The sequence below is a fragment of the Leguminivora glycinivorella genome, chromosome 25 (assembly GCF_023078275.1).
Source record: "Leguminivora glycinivorella isolate SPB_JAAS2020 chromosome 25, LegGlyc_1.1, whole genome shotgun sequence".
NCBI lineage: Eukaryota > Metazoa > Arthropoda > Insecta > Lepidoptera > Tortricidae > Leguminivora > Leguminivora glycinivorella.
Window position 1 is genome coordinate 5,488,211 of NC_062995.1, and position 23,759 is coordinate 5,511,969.

At 37.5% G+C, this 23,759-nt stretch overlaps 1 protein-coding gene across 1 annotated transcript; it reads right to left on the minus strand.

Annotated features, from left to right (window-relative positions):
• Nucleotides 1-802: 802 nt before the first annotated feature.
• LOC125239314 (zinc finger protein 345-like) lies at nucleotides 803-23,070 on the minus strand. The gene is made up of 16 exons (XM_048146858.1): nucleotides 22,847-23,070; nucleotides 22,197-22,316; nucleotides 21,668-21,818; nucleotides 20,616-20,815; nucleotides 19,713-19,817; nucleotides 18,768-18,890; nucleotides 15,980-16,077; nucleotides 14,719-14,826; nucleotides 12,748-12,858; nucleotides 11,628-11,732; nucleotides 8,618-8,710; nucleotides 6,884-7,003; nucleotides 6,484-6,595; nucleotides 5,467-5,580; nucleotides 2,329-2,478; nucleotides 803-1,160 (listed from the first exon to the last, which is right to left on the minus strand). The coding sequence occupies exons 1-16, from the start codon at nucleotides 22,976-22,978 to the stop codon at nucleotides 1,029-1,031; spliced, it is 1,974 nt and encodes a 657-aa protein (XP_048002815.1). The 5' UTR covers nucleotides 22,979-23,070; the 3' UTR covers nucleotides 803-1,028.
• Between the last annotated feature and the right edge of the window lie 689 nt (nucleotides 23,071-23,759).

The following is a 23,759-nucleotide window of genomic DNA, read 5'->3' on the forward strand; positions in this document are numbered from 1 at the left end:
AGAACAGTTTACAACTTATATTACAAGCAGAGGGAATTGAAAAAAGAGTACTGATTAATTGTAATATTAGCTACAAATTGGTGAGCATTAGACTTTTCGTTCGTCGCGACATCTATTGACAAGTAGCAGTACTGATAATTTACGCTAGTTGACGCGTCGCTAGATGTCACTTAACTATGCCTATACAAATAACCCGTATTTACTGATGTATGGAGTTACAACCCTTCCCTAACTTATTCCTCTATGACCAGGGCAAAGACCTTTACAGGGGACAACGCAATCACATTTTTCCCATACTAAATTGAACCTTATCACTGGGATTGAAAGGTAATCGTATCAGACCAGCGAAAACGGTCCACATGAGAGGGCATTGTTTGGGCTGGTGTCCCTCTCGCACGTGTGGCCAGTGTTAATGAGGTTACCATAGTAGTAGTATGTTTATCTGTATATTACCTGACTTTATAACTGCTTATATTATTTTAGAGTTACATATATTGAAACTAGGGTTTCGATATATTTTAAAGAATTGGAAAATAATTATAATGTTATTATTTTGATGCCAATAAATCAAAGATTTGTATAATTATAAAATACCTTCAATTGGGTATTAGTAGATTTGGTAGTAACTTTGAAAATTGATTGCTATTCCCAATGTATGACAGTGATGACGTCACTGAATAATGTTGACATTGTCAGTAAGTGCGAGAGGGACACCAGTCCCCAAACAATGCCCTCTCATGTGGCGTCATCCATATATTACGTCAGTGTAAGGGGGGGGGGGGGTCATACTAAATGTGACAATCCCAGTTAAAGGGATACAAAAAAGCGTGACATAGGAGGGGGGAGGGGTCCAAAAACCTGAAATTTGGTGTGACGTAATATGTGGATGATCCCTGTGGACACACTTTTTGACCTAACCACTCATTCTGGCTTAACTATAATTTTGTGGACCAGGGTCACAGCGGCTCAGGTTGAATTTTCTTATATGCAATTGATTAAGGACTTATGGCGCCCTCTGGTGAGTGGTGTTAAACGATGTTGTGGACAATATTGTGTAGGGGTATGTGCGCTAGCGCTGCGGGTTGCTGGAAGTACTCGCGCGCGATGAGGTCTGCGCCGGCGCCGGGAAATTCCTGCTTCTTGACCGGCGGACGGAATTGCTGTAACAAAACAAACACTGTGTAAGATACAATCCCACCAAAAACATTCTGTAAAAAAACGGCCAAGAGCGTGTCGGGCCACGCTCAGTGTAGGGTTCCGTAGTTTTCCGTATTTTTCTCAAAAACTACTAAACCTATCAAGTTAAAACAATTTTCCTAGAAAGTAAAAAGTAGTTTCTACTTTTGTGATTTTTCATATTTTTTGTACATACCTTGGGTCGTTTATAGAGGTCTGCCATGTAAAGATGGCGGGACATGGCGAGTATATATAGTACTATATCACAGTATAATAAAGAGTACTATCGTACAGTATGGCCACTCGCTACTTCCCGCTAAAAGTGCCACCCACCCCCTCTCGGTTACCTCACAGTTACCGCCTGTCAAAAACGCCAACAGTCGGCTTGTCATATCTCACTCACACAAGCATTGTACGCGTTCACCTACACGAGCTTAGAATGTGTGTTAGGAACGCGCCTCTTTCATATATTTGATCGCTAGTGTCCGAGATGTGACGCAACGGAGCCACGCTGTTACGTCGTCGCCTAAATAGAATATTGTCGTCTGTTTTTTTTAATCTGTTTTTTACTATTTGTGTGCTATACGTATTGTTTTATTTTTTAGTTTCACAGTGCCTTGGTTTTACTGTTATGCTGTGTAACTTATTTGAATAATAAATAAATGTGAGTGTGCGGGGGAAAACGTCTCACTTTGTCGATTGCTATAAAGCCGCTTTGTCAGTTTATTCATATAAAGATACAAGTAAATCTCGCCTTAATGGTAACAGACAAAGTGGGACGTTTTACTAAACACACTCACAAATAAATATGTTTGATCGCCATTGTCCGAGGTGTGACTATCAGTGGCGGAGCTTCGATACAACTCGATTCCCAACGGGTTCCCTAAAATGCTCTAGTATTTGTAGAAGTCCATACAAAAGAGATGCCAAAAACCCAACCGGCTTTACCAACGAAAATTTTCACGCCCCGCCACTGGCTGACTATATAATATCGTCACTACTTTAAAAAAATCTCGTATCTCACGCTGTTCCTCAAAGTTAAAACGCAGTAAGTCTATATGCATTCCATACATACTTACTACAATTTTCTTTTCATTGACAGACGAAGATACAAGTTTTTTTTAAAGTAGTGACGATATGTAATGTACATACCTTGGGTCGTTTATCGTGCATCATTTTGACGTGTTTGTATATGGAGGTCTGCCATGTAAAGGTGGCGGGACAGAGTTTACATTTGAAGCTCTTCGTCGTGGAGCGATTTGTGTGCATCGCCCACACGTGGCCTTTCAGTCGCTTCACCGTCTGGAAAATGGAATTAATAATTATAACTAAGCATAAATACAATAATCAGAATAAAAAGAGTATTACTCGAAACCCATAGGAGATGCTTCTAGCCGTCCACATAAATAAATAAATAAAATAAATAAATATTATAGGACATTCTTACACAGATTGACTGAGGCCCACGGTAAGCTCAAGAAGGCTTGTGTTGTGGGTACTCAGACAACGATATATATAATATATAAATACTTATATACATAGAAAACATCCATGACTCAGGAACAAATATCTGTGCTCATCACACAAATAAATGCCCATACCGGGATTCGAACCCGGGACCGTGGCGCAGCAGGCAGGGTCACTACCGACTGCGCCAGACCGGTCGTCCATATATTACGTCACACCGTATATTTTTGGCAGACGCAACACCGTTGACACCTAGTGTCGAGTAGTGGTACTGATAATTTAAGCTATTTGACGCGTGATTGATGCTAGATGTCACTACAAATAACAGAGATGCGATTTATTTGAAATAATTCTATTTAAAATGCAAATACAAAATGCAAAATACCTATTTTGTATTTTGCATTTAAATGCCTTTTAGTAAAAAACATTTTGTATTTTATTTGAAATACTTTTTGAGATGTATTTTGCATTTTTAAAATGCATTTCAAAATGCAAAATACTTTATGATTAAATTAAGTTTAGCCAACATTACCAGTCAAACAAAATGTGAACAAATGACGCTTGTATTGCCGAATTTGACCGATAGAGGCGCCTGCTAGCCATGCGCGCCTGGCTGACTAGTGTCAATTTGACACTGTCAATGTCAAACGAAAACGAATATTATCTATGGAAAGCGACGTCACTGACGCCGACGATTTAACGGATTTATTGTTTGCTGGACCACAGAATATATAATAGTACAAGTACAGAAGGCTCACTCCTTTGATGTTCACAAAATGCCGCCATTCTAAATTCTTACCTACATTAACAAACGGACCGCACGCGAGCAGCCAACATTGAATTTTATTGCGCTGCGCGAAGGTCGTTGCCAATGAATGGGCCGCGAACTCGCGGCCGCTGACATGTACTTGTAGCGCGGCGATAGAATTGAGGAGTGAGCCGCCCCTGGCTGGACTGCTGGTGCTGAGTGCTAATGACTGATTTTGATTTAATTACCTACCTACTTTTAAGTGTTGAGTTATTATTCCTATTGTAAAAATCCTAAGCTATAGAATGAAAATAAATAAAGAGCATTTAGGTGATATAGGTATGAAATATAAGAACTAGATGCACAATCAACAAAATGGAGCCATGGCTCTCTTTTTGTTAGTCTAGTTTTTTACATTATTTAAGTGAGTAGGTACAATAGGTATAATAATACCTAAAAATAGTAGGCGATCAACAAATTCTGTTATGTTATTAATAAATAAAATAACATAACATAATTTATTGATTTGCCTACTGATAAATATGACCAAAATGTCATTCATTACTTTCATTAGGTGCCATGTTATTAGAAGTTTTTGTTCGGCATTGTTTCTCATGATTATTAATACCGAAAATAAATAAAAATATCTGAGATTTGGTCAAAAGGTATTTTATTTTCAAAAAGTATTTTGAAAATACCTATTTTGCATTTAGCATTTGAAATACAAAACTCAAAACTATTTGGTATTTTGCATTTGAAATAGTAAATCTGAAAAGTATTTTGCATTTTGTATTTAAATGCTTTTTTAAAACCATTTTGTACATCTCTGACAAATAACTTGCATTTACTAATGTAGGGTCCCTTATTTATTCTTCTATGATGAGAACAATAAGTGTTGGTATTATAAAAAAAAATAACCTAACCACAAAATTAAAATTTAAAAAAAATTCCGACATAGTGGACCGATTTTCATGAAACATGGCTAAGAACACTCCCAACTCAGCTTTTAAACAAAAAAAAAACAAATCGAAATCGGTTCATCCGTTCGGGAGCTACGATGCCACAGACAGACAGACAAACAGACAGACACGTCAAACTTATAACACCCCGTCGTTTTTACGTCGGGGGTTAAAAAAAAATTTGTTCCATTTCTACTCTTGTTTTTTTTTGACAAGCAGGCAACATGTCGAACTCACGGACTCATAGGTCATCCATTGACATACATTATGTAGGCCCTAAATCAGAATCGTAATTTCATAACTAAGTACCTATTACATACTCCGTGTTTTTATTGTTTTCCGTTAAATTCGACAAGCAGTTAGGTTTGTCATCAGGAACCACCCTGTATATCGCTTTTTGTTAAATTAAAAAAAAAATTTTGGTTTCCATACATAATAAATGGATTAATTAGTGTGAGAGGACCTTTATCATAACGTTAAACTCATTGTCAAGTGCTTGACGGCATATGTCAAAACAAATAACATTAGGAAGTGGTAAGGGATGTCACACACGTGTTCAGTATTTTTTTTAATAATTCGATAACCGTAAGAGTTAAGAGGCTAGTTTCTTAGAGAAATTGATTGTATTTGAACTAAAGAATCTTCCCTAAAAGTTAACGGAATTCAGTAAAAACAGGGTGTATATATTTTCGTTGACTATAGAAAAGGAGATCGAACTCAAGGACTCATAGGTCATCCATTGACAAACATTATGTAGGCACCTAAAAAGGCGGCAATTTGTTAACATCAAAGCAGTGAGCCTTCTGTACTTGTACATACATACAATCACGCCTGTATCCCATGAAGTCGTAGGCAGAGCACATGAAACTACTCACGTTTCAGTGCCGCTCTTGGCAAATAAGGGGTTGAAAGAAAACGAAACCTGTACTTGTACTATTATATTCTGTGGTTTTACCTTGTTTGTTCCTGAGTCATGGATGTTTTCTATGTATATAAGTATGTATTTATCTATTTAAGTATGTATATCGTCGCTTAGCATCCATAGTACAAGCTTTGCTTAGTTTGGGGCTAAGTTGATCTGTGTAAGGTGTCCCCAATATTCTTTTTTTTTATTACCTTGTAAGACTTGCCACAGATCTCGCAGAGATGTTCGCCCTCCGGCTCCCGGTTTTTCTTGCCCTCGTGAATGTTGTTCATGTGTGCCACCATGATCTTTGCCGTTTTGAATGCCTGTAAAATAGGCATTATAGGCTTGCTATATTGTTTCCTGTATTGAGGTGTGCAATAAAGAGTATTTGTATTGTATTGTATTGTATTGTACATTCGTAGCATCAAGATTAACTGTTCATCGCTAAAAAAAGTACAGTAGAGTCCGGTTATAACGACGCTCAAGGGACCGCTGATATTACGTCGTACCATAGAGGAATTAGTAAGGGAAGAGTTGTAACTCTATACATCAGTAAATGCGGGTTTTGTAGTGACACCTAGCGTCAACCACGCGTCAACTAGCGTTACCAGTACTGCTACTTGTCAATAGATGCCGCGACGAACAAAAAGTCTAATGCTCAACAATTTTTAGCTAATATGTATTACAATAGTATTAATCAGTACTCTGTTTTCAATTCCTTCTGCTTGTAATATAAGTTGTAAACTGTTTTAATATTACATTTTTGGCAGACGCAACACTGTTGGCACCTAGTGTCGAATAGTGGTACTGATAATTTACGCTATTTGACGCGTTATTGTCGGTAGATGTCACTACAAATAACTTGCATTTACCGATGTATGGAGTTACAATTCTTCAATTACTTATTCCTCACTCTTTCTCTAAGGCTTTGTCTCAAACGCTGCACTGGTACTTGATCACCATGCATCACTTCGTGGAGAATTTACTTTGACAATCCATACTAATATTATAAATGGGAAAGTATGTGTGTCTGTTTGTTTGTCCGTCTTTCACGGCAAAACGGAGCGACGAATTGACGTGATTTTTTAAGTGGAGATAGTTGAAGGGATGGAAACACGACATATGCTACTTTTTGTGTTTTTCTAACGCGAGCGAAGCCGAGGGCAAAAAGCTAGTAAGCTTATATATTTCATTCTCTGCTCTAATCTACAATAATGTTGACTCACTTTGAAGCAAACGCTGCACTGGTACTTGATCCGCTTGAGATGGTCCCAGTCTATGTGGTCCACCATGCACCATTTCGTTGCGAATTTCTTCCCGCAATAAGAGCATTCGTGTCTGCAAAGAGGATCGAGTATTATATAGTTACTGAATGTGTAATCACAGTGCATAGACTGCCATCTCTTGACACAGGCTTAAAACTTTTGACAATTTGGCCCATATTCTTAGTTTGATATGTTTTAAAATGTCATATATTAATATTAGCGCTATCTAGCTGAGCGTACCCCAAAAGGTGTAATGCAATCTAGGCCACAGTACCTTTTTCTATATGGTACTGAGGTACGTTTTTTTCTTAGACTTTATCTGTCTATACGGAGTTATATATGTCTTTGCGGTAACACTCACACGTAAGCGTCCTCCTGAACGTGTCTCTTGCTCAGTTTCATGTGGTTATTATAGCAGTCTCGAGAGCTGAACGTTTTCCCGCAGTCGCGGCACTCGTGCGTAGCGCCCGCGTCTCGGTCTCTGGAATAATAAATATAAATATTTAAAAATATTTTAAGCGGGTTACTCACGTGTTGACACACGTGAGTAACCCGCTTAAATGCATGACCTTGACAGAAATTTATTCAAATTTCAATTTTGACATGTTGTCAATAGAGTCAAAAATAGATGATGCATATATACATCACTATGCATTTAAGGGTTAAGTCGATATAGCGTTCGACATGTTTCGATCCAATGGATGTCGCGCTCTCGACATGTATAGGCGGGGTCGCTACTCTTGAGAGAGATCCTCGAAAATTGGATCGAAACATGTCGAACGCTATATCGACTTAACACGTGAGTAACCCGCTTAAAATATTTTTTAAATATGTGTGAGTCTCACGGGAGTTTTATAGTTAAAATAAATATAAAGATTAGGGACACCTTACACAGATCAACCCAACCCCAAACCACACCTCGGACACTGACGATCAAATATTTCTAGCACACTGTCTAAACGCGTGTAGGTAAACGCGTAATATGCTTGTATGAGTGAAATATGACAGGTCCACTGTTCGCGTTTTTGACAGGCGGTAACTGTGAGGTAACCGAGAGGGGGTGGGCGGCACTTTCAGCGGGGAGCGGGAGTGGCCATACTGTACGGTAGTACTCTTTCTTATACTGTGCCCAAACTAAGCAAAGCTTGTACTATGGCTGCTAGGCGACGATATACTTACGTATATAGATAAATACATACTTATATACATAGAAAACATCCATGACTCAGGAACAAATATCTGTGCTCATCGCACAAATAAATGCCCTTACCGGGATTCGAACCCGGGAACGCTGCTTAACACTAGTCACTACCGACTACGCCAGACCGGTCGTCAAAATGTCTATTTCTACTGTTTTGTTTTAAGTCTTTGTATTTGCTATTTCTGATGTTTACGTGGGTGAATCACCTTTTTCTTGCTTGTTATTGCCATGGTTACGGTCCCCTGGGTCATCCTGGTTTTATGCAAAATTATGCTATTTAAACTATGCAAACAAGCATTTTTCTGTTGTTAATACATCCCTTTCTTAATGGGCCATCTACAAACATGGACTACATGCATGTTTGCATAATTAAAGTAGCATAATTTTGCATAAAACCAGGGTGACCCAGGGGACCGTAACCATTTTTTTTTAATACTACGTCGGTGGCAAACAAGTATACGGTCCGCCTGATGTAAAGCGGTCACCGTAACCTATGGACGCCTGCAACTCAAACAGTGTCACATGCGCGTTGCCACCCCATTAGAAACTTGTACACTCCCTTTTGCTGTGTTAAGTACACAGCAAAAAGGAGTGTACAAGTTCCAAGGAGGGCTCGGGTTGCCGACGACTCAAAGGACAATAGACGGAACAAGTTAGTTCCGTAAGTCCTCCCGTCATCAGCACACCGCACCCTCGTTGAGCTCTGGCAGAATTACTCACCGGCAGGAACACAACACTATGAGTAGGGTCTAGTGCTATTTGGCTGCGGTCTTCTGTAAGGCGGAGGTAAATGGCAATAACAACCAAGCAAAAAGTGATTCACCCTTGTAATGATGTATTGGGTGAATAAATGAATTCTATTCTATAAAATATTAATATGAATTAGTTTCATACCTGTGGTTCCTTGTATGTCTCGCCAGGTTTCGCTTCCATTGGAACAGTTTACCGCAAATGGGACACGGGTATGTTAGACCGTCGTGTATCACACTGGAAACAAACACATGTATATGTATTTTTTCACCACACCAACTGGTAAAGGCTTACTTTGCTATTCGAAAACAGATAGCAAAATTGCATTTTATCCACAAGAGTGCAAAGTAATTTCATACGAATTTTAACTTGATGTCTTGAGCTGGCTGGTATAATTTACGTGTAAAGTGTAAATAATGATTTTGAATCATAAATATTGATTAGATTGATAGATTTGATTTATATATTTTTAAATTAAAGGAAAAATGGAAAAATTCACACCTCCGGCTCCATTTTTCCATTTTTCCTTTAATTTAAAAATATGTATTTAATATCGCTCGCAGACGTTTCTGCATGATAAAAAACAAATTTAGTTTTGATTTAGTTTTATGTTTTATAGTCAGTTCGCGTTGGTGTGGTGAAAAATTTTGTGTTTCACTCGGTGGCAAAGTTTGTTTAACCTTAGTGCCTTAAAACCCTCGCAACGCTCAAGATTCCACTCGCTACTCGCGCGGTTTAATATTGGAATCATTCGCTTGCACGGGTATCAATATTGGCACGTGCGGTTAAACAACAACTTTGCCCCCTTGTAAAACAAATAACTATTCTACTCTCGAACTGTTATTCGTCATTTACAGGGTCGTGCATAGATCTTTAAAACCCTACATAAAAGTCTATTCCCCAAAACCAGCGCCCGCAGGCTTCCGCGCACGCGCGCAGTAACGAAAAACTTGAAAAACGGATTGTTTGGCTCTGTAACCATGGCAACGCATTGTTATAACGATACTGCGCGCGTGCGCGGTAAGCCGGCGGGGGATGGCTTTGCGCAGCTGCGCTGGCAGTGCAAAATATTGGAAACAGTGTGAATTTCACGAAAGTTATTCTAGAAAACTATTAAAAAGTAAGCATGGTCGTAGAAAAAGTATTGTATGCAGCGGTGTTTAACTAAGTCAAAAAATACTCAACCCACGCCACTCATCTTTTTTGACCTTCTTCACGTTGGAGAAAAAGGGAGGCATACTCATACTCATTTATTTATAATATTGTTACATATTACACGTCACAATTGATTTAGGTACAACACGTCACAATTGATGCATACAGACCTATGATCATATTTCTATGATAAACATATCGTCACTACTTTTAAAAAAACTTGTATCTTCGTCTGTCAATGAAAAGAAAATTGTAGTAAGTATGTATGGAATGCATATGACTTACTGCGTTTTAACTTTGAGGAGCAGCGTGAGATACGATACGAGATTTTTTAAAAGTAGTGACGATATGATAGTGTAAGAGTTTTGAATCATTCACGGTTATTTTTATTAGACTTATATTGACAGGGGTGATTTGTTTGTATAAAAAAGTCAGAATTGAAGAAACGTAGTGACACTGTGAGTGTAGTGTGTTTGGATAGACCATCGAGTGAATGCGACCAGTGGTAACGCTGACAGTGAACGCAGCCGACGCGCGCGAAGGAGGGTAGATCGCGCGCTGTCTACGCAACTTTGACATCCACCCGCCTTCGTCAATTTTCCGTGATCATGATGCATGTAACTGCGTTGAAATATCGAGAGCTCGACAAAAATCAAAAAGGTAATCCCAATTCTACACCGTGTTTTTTTTTCGTTAAATTCGACACGTATCACTTTTAGTATAAAGTTACTGTGAAGTGATTGACGGCACATGTCAAAACAAATAACATTAGAAATTGGTAAAGGCTGTCACGTGTTATTTTATTTATTTATTTTGACTTTATTGCACGACATAAATTGTACAAATGGCGGACTTAATGCCTTAAGGCATTCTCTACCAGTCAACCATTGGATCAAACAGAAACCTTAGTTCACGTGTTCAGAAATTATCTTTATTTTTTTAATAACTCGATAACCATAAGAATTAAAACGCTAGTCTTAGATAAATTAATTGTATTTGATCCAAAGCACCATCCCTTAAAGTTAACGGACTTCAATAAAAACAGGGTGTATATGATAGTGTACTTTCGGCCTTACCAAGTTTATCAGGGTCCATTTTCTACTTTTTAACCCTTAAATGCATGGTGATGTATATATACATCATATATTTGATGGCCCGTGGCTCGATATGTAGCTATCCAAAATCACATTTATTGCTTAATTATTATTCATTACTTCCTTTATTTATTTCTTTTCTTAGATTAGGTTTTTTACAATATGAGTATAAAAGTAAAATAAAATAAAACACTTACAAAACAATATAAAACATATAAACACATTATAAAAAACCTAACCTAGGGTGCCGCCAGCAGCGGGGCAGGGCCCAAGCTGCCGGTGGTTAGGGCTGCAGAGAGAGGAACCGTCGGACTATCCGCGCCGTGTCCAAGATCACCGCCGCACGCATCTGGCCCTTGATCCAACCACCTAGCGAGAGTCTCTTAAGATGTTGATCGAGACTCTTCGCTATGAGACCGTTCGTTCAGTCCTTATTCATTACTTATTATTATTTAATAAACAATCAAATAAATTAAATAATATAATGATTAACTATTTATTATTTAAGTATTAAGATGAAATGGCGGAAAAGTGTGAAAAAACAGGACGATGGCGAATTTTAGTATGTGATTTAGGCTGATTTTTTCGGAGTTAGTAATTAATTTATGTTTAAACATTTTATCATAAAGGTTTCACAAATAGTGTACTTTTTTTAATAGTAGTCATTTTTTTAAATAAAACTAATAAATTACGATATATTTATATAAATAAGATTTGGCCTATTTAACTTCTAACACTGGTTTAGTATAAAAATCGATCTTAAATATTTTTTTTATTATTTTTCCCAGAGTCAGAAAACCATTGTCTATCACATATATTAATATCTCGTTAAAAGAAAAAATCATGCATTTAAGCGTTAAGAGGTGCTATTTTAAAATTGGTTAAACGTGTAATAGTTAACTTACGCATGCGCCCGGTAACTCTTCTTGGAGTGGAAGACTTTATCACAACCCTTACAGGTTATGTACAACTTCTCCTTAGGTTTATCTTCTTTGTTCTGAGGCAGGATCCTACAAAACAATAACATTTAAAAACAATGGTTTTAAAAAAGTTTTCTCAAACATGGTATGAAATATTGATGTTATGTGCCTTATTGGCCGCGAAGTATGACGTTCCAGGTGCGGCTAGGACAAGAGGTAAATAATGGAATTTCATACAAACATTGCAGGCCTAGGCCATCAAAGTCCTCTTTTCTAATTTCCAGTCACTGATATTTGTGACTAGAGATGGGCCGAATACGGACTTTGCCGAATACGAATATTCGGCCGAACAAGCGGTTCAGCTGTTACCGAACCGAACATTCGGTCGAATATTCGGTTCCGCCATATTTTAAATCCTGGCTTAGAGTTAAAAACTTTTCAATGATTGGTAAGTAATGGGTACTATGGCTCTTAATGTTCCTATAATTTAGTGCATAAGAAAATTTTGATTTTGTATTCTAAGCTACGTTATTTTAATTTCTAACATAATTAATTAATTATTGTAGGTACTTTTATTTTAACGCAACTTCCTTTGGTGGTTTCTTAGAATGCTGAAATAGGATGTCATTATCCGATGAATTACGAAAAAACTTACGCTATTTATTTACTTTGTTTATTCGGTAAATATTCGGCAATATAACCGAACTATTCGGCCGAATACGAACATTGAAAAACTTGCCGAATATGCCGAATACCGAATATTTACCGAATATTCGGCCCATCTCTATTTGTGACATAACATCTAGGTATTTGGTCATTTAAAAAAAAACTATAAGGGGCTTTACAGACGTGCCGACTGCAACTGGTACAAGGCCTCGGCAATATTAGATTTTTGGTGCGTTTTGTTACAATTATTTTTCCCTATTTTTAATTTCTTTTTTCAATTTCTGTGTTTTATTGTTCTGTGCGGGATTATATGATTATATTGTGTCGCCATCTAGGTAACCGTACCTTTTTTTGTATGGTTTTGAGGTACGTTTTTTTCTGACTTTATCTGTCTATACGGAGTTACATATGTCTTTTTGATAAGTGAAACAGTACTCACTTAAGGTGGTATTTGAGGGTCATCTTATTGGCAAACACTTTTCCACAGCAGTCGCACTGCGGCCTCGCTTGGTTGCACACGCCTCGGTGGTACGACAGTTTGGATTTTGTACTGTGAAAGTAAATAAATGTTAGAATTTTCAAAGCGCTGGTGGCCTAGCGGTGAGAGCGTGCGACTTTAAAAGCGAATTTAAAAAAGTTATGGCTTTCGGACGCATCTTAATCAAAAAGATGTTTGCGGTTAGGTAGGTTGTGTATACATACGTAGGGTAGTCATAAAACTGTATTATATGATATAAAGTCTATATTGCTATAGTTTGTAGGTTAGGTATAGGTTTAGCTTAGGAAAGTCTACCGTCTAGAATTCTCCTTTAACTGCTCTAAGGTTAACTGGAAGAAATCCCTTAATGGGATAAGTTCGCCTTTGTACAAATTTCAATTTAAATTTATTTATTTCAATATAACAATATACATTGTGTGTGAACTTTACCTATGGATAACTTAACCTATACACATATTTACATCAAATATTAATAAAATAACATTTCTTACATAATAATCATTAAATTGAAAAAAAAAAGATGTGTGTGCTCTTTTTTCTTTCCTGTCTGTGTTCTTATTTTTGTACAATAAAGTGTATTACTACTACTACTACTACTTTCATTCTGCAGGTCGCGGGTTAGAACTTAGAACCCCGGCTCGTACCAATGAGTTTTTCAGAACTTATGTGCGAAATGTCACTTGATATTTGCCAGTCGCTTTTCGGTGAAGGAAAACATCGTGAGGAAACTAGACTAATTCCAATAAGGCCTAGTTACCCTTCGGGTTGGAAAGTCTGATGGCATAACATTCAAGTTAGTATTGTCTTCGGTTACCGCGATAGTTACTCATGAAATAAAACTATGGAAACGGATTAAATCGCGTATAATGAATTTAAAATTCATCCCCACGTTTCGAACTCTTTACAGCGATCGTGGTCAACAGGTGACTGAGGAAAAATTACAATGTGCAAAAGCTACCCACATACAAGAAATATTAACGAACCATGACCACAAATAATATAGATTTCTAAGGCAGGTTCACACACTATTAATAAAGCTAGTTATACAATATTCAAAGAATTTACCATTACTATGTTAAAAAATAATTAACCAATTAATCTACATAAAAGTGACAAAGAACAAACTGCAAATGTCCAACACCATACATAAAATCTATATTCATATTTAGAAATCTATATTATTTGTGGTCATGGTTCGTTAATATTTCTTTTATGTTGGTAACTTTTGCACATTGTATATTTTTCCTCAGTCACCCGTTGACCACGAACGCTGTAAAGAGTTCGAAACGTCGGGATGAATTTTAAATTCATTATACGCGATTTTATCCGTTTCCATAGTTTTATTTCATTCAAGTTAGTGTCAAGCGATTGACGGCATATGTCAAAATAAATAACATTGGGAAGTGGTAAAGGCTGTCACACACGTGTTCAGTAATTATTTTTATTTTTTTAATAACTCGATAACCGTAAGAGTTAAGACGCTAGTATCTTAAAGATATTAATTGTATTTGGTCTAAAGAACCATCCCTTAAAGTTCAAATTTTTTTTTATACTACGTCGGTGGCAAACAAGCATACGGCGCGCCTGATGGAAAGCGGTCACCGTAACCTATGGACGCCTGCAACTCAAACAGTGTCACATGCGCGTTGCCACCCCATTAGAAACATTCCCTTTTGCTGTATTAAGTCCACAGCAAAAAGGAGTGTACAAGTTCTAAGAAGGGTTCGGGTTGCCGACGACTCAAAGGACAATAGACGGAACAAGTTAGTTCCGTAAGTCCTCCCGTCATCAGCACACCGCACCCTCGTTGAGCTCTGGCAGCCTTACTCACCGGCAGGAACACAACACTGAACGGAGTAAACGGAATTCAATAAAAACAGGGTATATAACAAATCAAGATCTGGAACATACCTAAATTGTTCACCGCAGGTGTGGCAAGTGACGGCCTGCTCTCGATGGGTACGCGCATGTGCCACCATTCGTCGTTTGAGAGCCGTGCGCGCGTCGCACGCCGTACATCTGTAGCAAAGTTGGAAAATATTACTTTAAGACTCATCATCATCATTGTCCTTTTCCCATTATTTGGGGTCAGCGCAGCAGATCATCTTCCTCCATTCCTCTCTATCAGTCCTCATTTCCATACTAATACCTTTCACTCTCATAATATCATTGTTCACACATTCCATCCATTTTTTCTGAATAGGCTAGTTTCCTATGCTTAAAATAAAATATTTTATGCAGTGCACGAAATAAAGCACCACATAATTAGAAGAAAAATATGGACAGTAGTTATGTTTAAACACAATTTATATTTAATAAGTCAAGCAGAAATATATAAAGTAAATGAATTGACCGTGACGTCACTCCTCAGTATTTCATAGTAATTCCATATTAGCAACCCGTTTTGACAGTATTTAAAAAGAAGCTGATTTGACTAGTAGGAAACTAGCCTATTAAAAAAAGATAAGGACCCGTTATTTTCTACATATTTTTATTAAATTAAAGGATAATTGGAAAAATTAATTGTAAGTGGAGATAGTTGAAGGGATGGGACATAGGCTTTTTTGTCTCTTTCTATCTACCCATCCCTAAAACGGGGGATGGAAGTTTTTATGGAACATTCCGCAATTTTAGAATTTAATGCTAGTCGCAATCCGTGACGCAGCGGATAAGCTGCAGGACAGGCGCCTCCGATGGCCAATATGGCCATATAGGCCAAACCTGTGGACTACATCGGAAACAGATGCCTTAATCTCACTGTCCAAGGCCCTAAGTCACGCGGCCCCGGTAGGCCAAAGAAGCGCTGGCTGGACGTCGTGGGAGCGGACATGCAAGAGAACAATCTCACGCCTAAGGTCCCACCGCGAGCTAGTAAGCTATGAGCTATCGGCTATAAAAACGAACAAAAAATAGTCGCTCCCGTGCAAATAAAAGAGACACGGCGATGTTTATAGTTACTCGCCCAGCGGTGAGCTATCAATATCGCCGTGTCTCTTTTATTCGCACGTGGGTGCTTATCTTTTGTTCGTTTTTATAGCCGATAACTCATAGCTTACTAGCTCGCGGTGGGACCAGTGCCTAAGGATGTCGAATACCGGGCAAAGTGGAGAAGACTGAGCAGGAAAGCGCTAGGTTGAAGAAGAACAAATGCTAGTATTGAAATAAGATTCACCTGTACGCAGTGAAGTGCAGCGCGCGATGCGACGCCACGTTGTCCCGAGTCAGAAAGTACGCGCGGCACACGTCACACTGGTGGCAGGACGGGCTTTTCTGTCAACAAAACATAAATAAATTAAATAATATAAATATTCTAGGACATTCTTACACAGAAGCGCTGGTGGCCTAGCGGTAAGTACGTGCGACTTTCGTTCCGGAGGTCGCAGGTTCGAACCCCGGCTCGCACCAATGAGTTTTTCGGAATTTATGTGCGAAATGTCATTTGATATTTGCCAGTCGCTTTTCGGTGAAGGAAACCGGACTAATTCCAAATAAGGTCTAGTTTACCTTTCGGGTTGGAAGGTCAGATGGCAGTCGCTTTCGTAAAAACTAGTGCATACGCCAAATCTTGGGATTAGTTGTCAACGCGGACGCCAGGCTCCCATGAGCCGTGGCAAATGCCGGGATAACGCAGAGGATGATGATGACATTCTTACACAGATTGACTGAGGCCCACGGTAAGCTCAAGAAGGCTTGTGTTGTGGGTACTCAGACAACGATTTATATAATATACAAATACTTATATACATAGAAAACATCCATGACTCAGGAAAAAATATCTGTGCTCATCACACAAATAAATGCCCTTACCGGGATTCGAACCCGGGACCGCGGCGTAGCAGGCAGGGTCACTACCGACTGCGCCAGACCGGTCGTCAAACACAATTTGATTCGCACATTAAGAGGGCTTTCATGTGACAAATAGTGAAATCGCAACCGAGCGCGTAATCATACCGTGTGTACGGTTGTAAATAGAAAAAAAAACCAAATGTTTTTTTTTTCAGAATTGTGAAAAAAAACCGAGCACGTTGGTTTTTTTTTCTAAATATGTTTTTTTTTCAGATGAACAAATAATACGACAATAACGGTTTTTCTTGAATTGTAACGTGTTTCAATAACAATAACGTAAATTTTAATTCAATTAACATTCAGTATACAAACGTTTATTGGGGAATCCCCGATGCTGCGTGTAGCGAGGAGAGGCGGTGGTGTTTCCAACAGTAAAAAGTGATAACTACTAACTACAGATTTCGTAAATGTTACTTTTATAAGACCAGAAATTAAAGTTATTTGATTAAATTCGTTTAATAGTTAACATTAAGTCTAAAAACCGTGTAAATTATTAACTACTTTCAAATTTTGAGATTTCGTACTTTAGAAAAAAAACTGTTTTTTTTTTCACGTTTTTTTTTCATGTTTTTTTTTTCAAGCCAGAAAAAAAAACATTTTTTTTTGCAACCCTACGTGTGTGGTATTAAATTAAAGGGATTTGTGAGTAGTTTACAAATATATAACATACTAGCTTTTGCCCGCGGCTTCGCTCGCGTTAGAAAGAGACATAATAAAGTAGCCTATGTCAGTCTCCATCCTTTCAACTATCTCCACTTAAAAAATCACGTCAATTCGTCGCTCCGTTTTGCCGTGAAAGGCGGACAAACAAACAGACACACACACTTTCTCATTTATAATATTAGTATGGCTGACAGTTGATAAATGACAGTTGTGGCAAAAATGTCTCATATAAAAGACCTCGTGCTTTGTGCTTTTACGTTATCTCTAATGTTAAAAAAAACGGAATATAGTAATTCATCAATCGGTTAAATAAATAACTATTTCTACACGGACTTCTCAAAAGATGACAATAACAAAATTCACAATTTAATTACATATAATGAGGAGCCACACGCAAAGGTTATGACAGATGGCGCCACCCTATTAGTCCATTGCACTTGCATTGCACAGATAAAGAATTTCAAACGAGAGAGCGAGAAGATGATATGTTTTTTCTCTCTCTTACAAATGAATGACGGTGACATGCTTAGATGCATGACTTGCACAGGCGCCGCCTCGCGGGATAAAATGTCAATGTGCCTCCTCATTAACCATAGAATGTCGTTCGCTAGTTTGCAGGTGGTACAGCGACATCTAGCGAAAAATTTTGACATCAAAAAATACTTATACATTTTACAAGTCATTACCCAGTTTGCAGGGGTAACAGTGACATCTAGCGACCAACTTGCACTACGGCATATAATAGTTTTTCACGCCCTCTATCGTTAAGTTTCCTAAACATATCCTAAGTACATCGGACTTACTATTTCCTTTGACTGAAAACATCGTGCCTTGTAAGCTTTTGGTGGCAACAGTGCCTATAATGGTCTATGGGGTCTAGGGTTGTAAATAGAAAAAAAACCAAATGTTTTTTTTCAGAATTATGAAAAAAAACATGAAAAAAAACCGAGCACCATGGTTTTTTTTCTAAATATGGTTTTTTTTCAGATGAACAAATAATACGAGAATAACGGTTTTTCGTGAGTTGTAACGTGTTTCGATAACAATAACGTACATTTTAATTCAATTAACATTCAGTATACAAACGTTTATTGGGGAATCCCCGATGCTGCGTGTAGCGTGGAGAGGCGGTGGTGTTGCAAACAGTAAATAGTGATAACTACTAACTACAGATTTCATAAATGTTACTTTTATAAGACCAGAAATTAAAGTTATTTGACTAAATTCGTTTAATAGGTAACATTAAGTCTAAAAAACCGTATAAAAGTATTAACTACTTTGCAAATTTTGAGATTTCATACTTCAGAAAAAAAACATACTCCAGAAAAAAAACTGTTTTTTTCACGGTTTTTTTTCATGTTTTTTTTCAAGCCAGAAAAAAAACCGTTTTTTTGCAACCCTAATGGGGTCAAATAAATTTAAAAATAATATGAGGTCAAGTTATTTCTTACCGGTAGATGTTTCCCTTGCATATGGTCCTGCATCAGCCGTTCTGAGTTGAACCCGATGACACAGTCAGAGCACTTGTATTTGAGAGCGCAGAATTCTGCACTGCTCACATCTTCCGCCCTCACCTGTGAACATCAGCTTAGTAAATGCAATGTTAAAGGCCCGCAGCAAACTTAATTTTCTACATAAACGAAGGTACAGTCACAGTATAATAAAGACTACTATCGTACAGTATGGCCACTCCTGTTCCCCGCTGAATGGGTTACCTCACAGTTACCGCCTGTCAAAAACGCGAGGCACTTTCACCGAAAAGCGACTGGCAAATATCAAATGAAATTTCGCACATAAGTTCCGAAAACTCATTGGTACGAGCCGGGGTTTGAACCCGCGACCTCACGCGTCAAATAGCGTAAATTATCAGTACTTCTACTCGACCCTAGGTGTCAACCGTGTCGTGTCTGCCAAAAATGTAATATTAAAACAGTTTACAACTTATATTACAAGCAGAAGGAATTGAAAACAGAGTAGTGATTAATACTATTGTAATATTAGCTAAAAATTGGTGAGCATTAGACTTTTTGTTCGTCGCGATATCTATTGACAAGTAGCAGTACTGGTAATATACGCTAGTTGGCGCGTGGATGACGCTAGATGTCACTACAAAGAACCTGCATTTACTGATGTATGGAGTTACAGCTCTTTCCTTACTTATTTTTCTATAATATTGTCTTCGATTACCGCGATAGTTACTCATGAAATAAAACTATGGAAACGGATTAAATCGCGTATAATGAATTTAAAATACATCCCGACGTTTCGAACTCTTTACAGCGTTCGTGGTCAACGGGTGACTCCCGGGTGACGGGAGTTACCGGGACGTTAATCCGTTTCCATAGTTTTATTTTATTTTTCTATGGTCGAGAGTAAGAAAGTAAAACGTAACTTGCCTCCCACATCTCTTCCTCGGTCATAGTGTACAACTCCACGAGGTCTGTCGGCAAATTCTTCAGCTTTCGGAGGCTCCGTTGGTGCTCCTTCTCCGTTTTTATTTCCTACGGGTAAAGGAACAAATATATCATTTCATATGTTGCAAGGAAATATATGAAATTTTTAAACTAGAAATATATATATTTTTTTAAAAAGACCACTTCCAAAGTCAAAGCCTTCAAAATTTAGTTAAAATATTTTATAGTATGTGAAAAATGATTGTGACATACGGACAGACAGCCACACAGATTAATAGAGTTTCTGCTTGATACAAAATAAATATTCTGCATTTCATAATAATCCAAAAGGAAAACGGATACTAAAATATATTCATTATAGAATGCCTTATAATACTTACAAATTTAAATAGATATCATAAACGAAAGAAAAAAAAAACGACAAGGCTCACTGGTGGCTGAGCCCGGAATCGACCCAGGGTCTTCAGCTTACGCGGCTAACATCCTGACCACTAGGCCACCCGCCCGCCATGGTCCCCATTGAAAATCCTCTAGTGTATGTTATCTCTGATAAGGCTAGGTGCCTTTGACCAACGCTAAAATAAAATAACCTAACCACAAAATTAAAATTTTGAAAAACCCCCGACCGCGGCTTAGTGGACCGATTTTCATGAAACATGGCTAAGAACACTCCCGACTAATTCAGCTTTCAAAGAAAAAAAAAACTAGATCTAAATCTGTTCATCCGTTCGGGAGCTACGATGCCACAGACAGTCACACACACAGACAGACACGTCAAACGTATAACACCCCGTCGTTTTTGCGTCGGGGGTTAATAATTTGATTTGTTCCCCCGTTGGCTAAAAAATGCCTTATCAAATAATTAAAAAAAGCGGAAATACTCACATCAGTCTTAATCTTAACCTTCTCCGTCCTCTGTCGTTCCTCTCTCTTCCTCTTGACCTTCTTTGTCTTTCTGTCCTTTTTCCTCTTCAGCTTGGATAGTTGCATGTCATCTTCTGAGGATTCCGGTTCAGCATCTTGGAAGTCTGTGTTGTCAATGTTGTCAAAGTATTCTGTCTCCGATTTGACTGGTTCCGTCTCTACTGTAATAATTAAATAGAAATTTCAGATGAATTTGTTTCATAAACAAAATGAAATGAATGTATCAAAAAGGAAAAGTAAGTACTTAATTGTTATTTTTTTCTAAATATAGGTCTCTCAGGTTATTTTTTGCATTCGAGATTAAGCTTGAAGCTAATTTAGTTTTATTTAATTTATAAATGTATAGTTTCTACTTTGGTTTGGGCTGAAAAACAGCGTTCTAGCACAGTGGCGATTAAATATATGAAAGGTTACTAGCACACAGTCTAAGCTCGTGTAGGTGAACGCGTACTATGCTTGTATGAGTGAAATGTGACAGGTCGACTGTTCGCGTTATTGAAAGGCGGTAATTGTGAGGTTACCGAGAGGGGGTGGGCGGTACTTTCAGCGGGGAGCGGGGAGTGGGAGTTGAAAAAAAAGTTACTTAATTATAAATGGGCTTACTCTTGGCCACAGACTAGCCAAAGGCAAAGATATGGCCTCCGACGGAGTGAGCTCGCCCAGAAGATGCCTGTTCACTCTTGATTTGAAGGTTGCCGGGATACATGAGCTCGGAAATATAGCCGTCGGCAAGGAATTCCACTCCTTGGCAGTGCGCATAAGAAAAGAAGAAGCAAAGCACTTCATGCGAACTCGCGGAATATCTACAAAGTAAGGATGGACACCGGCCGTGCGTCTAAGAGTCCGAATTACATATAATATGAGCTCAGAATTACAGTTTGAAGATTCAGATTAAATACATAGGTATTGATTTAATAGAATTTTCTTGTTTATTTTTCATTTCATTCTCAGTGTTACGGCAATGAACGAATCTTCTTAAGGCTTAATAGTCTGATGTATTTTGATAATCTTACCAACTATTTCCTCTTTAGTTTCCTCCTTAACAATGCTGACATCTACTTCTATTTGAACCAAATTCTGCAGTGAGGACATCTCCGGTGGAGTGGCTGTGAGCCTCTGCCGAGCGTGGACAGACAGGTCCGATGGAGAGTTGAGAAATGTGTGCTGAAAACATCATGTTAAATGTATGTTAATTTACGCTTTACCCTCTGGGAATTGTAAAACAAAAAATAGTTATAAGACAAAATAAAAGTCTGTTGTTTAATGCATGTTTTTAGTTCTGTACTTAGTATGCACTGGGGCAGTGTCCATGGGTCATTTTGTAAGGGAATATTCATACAAAGTGTCCTGTTATCATGGTTAATAATAATTACTTATAAATCCGGGTGATTTTCATTCGCCAACAAACTGTTTCGCAGTTTGGCAAACTTATTTTAAAAGTCAAGTATACTTTGTCTTACTAAGCAATAAATATTTTAAAAAAAACTTTTTAAAATAAGTAAAAAAGAAAGGGTAAAAAAGATGAATATTGTCAGATGTTACCTTTCTTGAGTAATCAATGAGGACATTGTAAGAGTCAATGATCTGGTTCCGGAACCGAAGAGACGCTTGTACAGCGGCGAGGCACTCCCAGCAGACTTGTACTTGAAGGCCATCTGGTACCTGAAGCATATGTTCATCTGTTTATTTATTTATTTGAACTTTACAGGATAAAGTATTAGCAATGTGCATAGTGGCACTGATTGACACAAATAAGCATAAATATCTAAATAAAATATGTAAAAATATAGTCAATACAAATACAGCAATGAATTATTCGGGATGATTTACTGTAGCGGATACAAACACTTGTATTGTTTTTCAACAATCACAATTAGGTAGTTGACAAGGCACAAGGTCAAAGAAAACCCATATGGAATAAATAAATATGGTAAGTACCTTTAAATGTAGTAACTTTAACTTAATTATAAGTACTAATTATTTTTTAGAATTATACGACTACGTTTTATAAAGTTTTAGCTACGCAACAATAAATTTATAAGATGGCCGATCCTAGGATTCTTGTTCTTCGATTTGTTTACATTGCAAACTACGAATACATAACTTAAATCATTGCTGTAAACTTGTAAGCATGTAGCTTTTAGATAAACACTTTAATTTTAGCACTAAAATAAGTAAAAAACAGTACTCACATCGATATCTCCAAGTAATTTGAAGCATTCTTTTATTTGGTTACAATAAAACATTTTGCGATTGTAGTTCAAACAACCGACACATATGCCGTTAACATTGTATCCTTCTATGTTTATGTTTATTTCCTTCATTTTGGAAGCTAATTAATTTAACTTTATCACACAACACACGACATAAATTAAAAATCAGTCCAAAATAACTTTATACATCGAAGGAGTCTTTATTCCTTTCTTTCGGCCATTTTGCCTTTTTTGACAACTCGGCGTCTGCAGTTGGCATTACTGGAAAAAGTATGACCATCATAAAACTTATCGCGAAATTGTAGACAAATGTTCCCAACCCCTACAAAATTTAATGGGTCATTTCAGTCTTCTGCAACCGGATTCTTGATTCCAATAAATCGATTATCATATCAACAGCACTTTTACAATCTTTCAAATCAGTTTGTGATTAGAAAAAGGCAATACTTAACCCTTTACCGCATGGATTTTTTAATCTCTACGAATTAAATATATGTGATAAAATAACATAAACGTAATAAAATAAAAATTATGAAAAAAATCTAAATTCAACCTAATTAGAAATATTAGTAAAAAACCACCAGTTCCAGATTAGGAACTACATGCATCAATGGCTACGCCGTGTCCCTGGTCTAATTTGGAACAGTATGCGGTAATATGTATGGGAACGAAGATGACAAAAAAAAATACAGTTTCAAAAAACGTTTTTTACTTTTAATAATTTCGCGTGAAATGAAAACCAAAGCACTTGAAGACAATATAAAAATAAACATTTTACATGAAAAACAATGTCGTCAATAAATCATTTTACGTGAAAAATCTGGAAACAATTGCGGTCTTTGTTTAGGCAAAAATAACATCTGCATTTGTGGCAATATATATGCGATTTCAG

What these genes read in the sequence shown, in the direction of transcription:
- LOC125239314 (XM_048146858.1), bottom strand. Translation starts at nt 22,978, where the DNA reads ATGAAGGAAATAAACATAAACATAGAAGGATACAATGTTAACGGCATA. An exon ending in ACCCTCAAATACCACCTTAA is followed by an intron (nt 11,733 to 12,747) that starts GTGAGTACTGTT and finishes ATTGTTTTGTAG; the next exon opens with GATCCTGCCTCAGAACAAAG. An exon ending in TGCACGATAAACGACCCAAG is followed by an intron (nt 1,161 to 2,328) that starts GTATGTACATTA and finishes GTTTTGTTACAG; the next exon opens with CAATTCCGTCCGCCGGTCAA.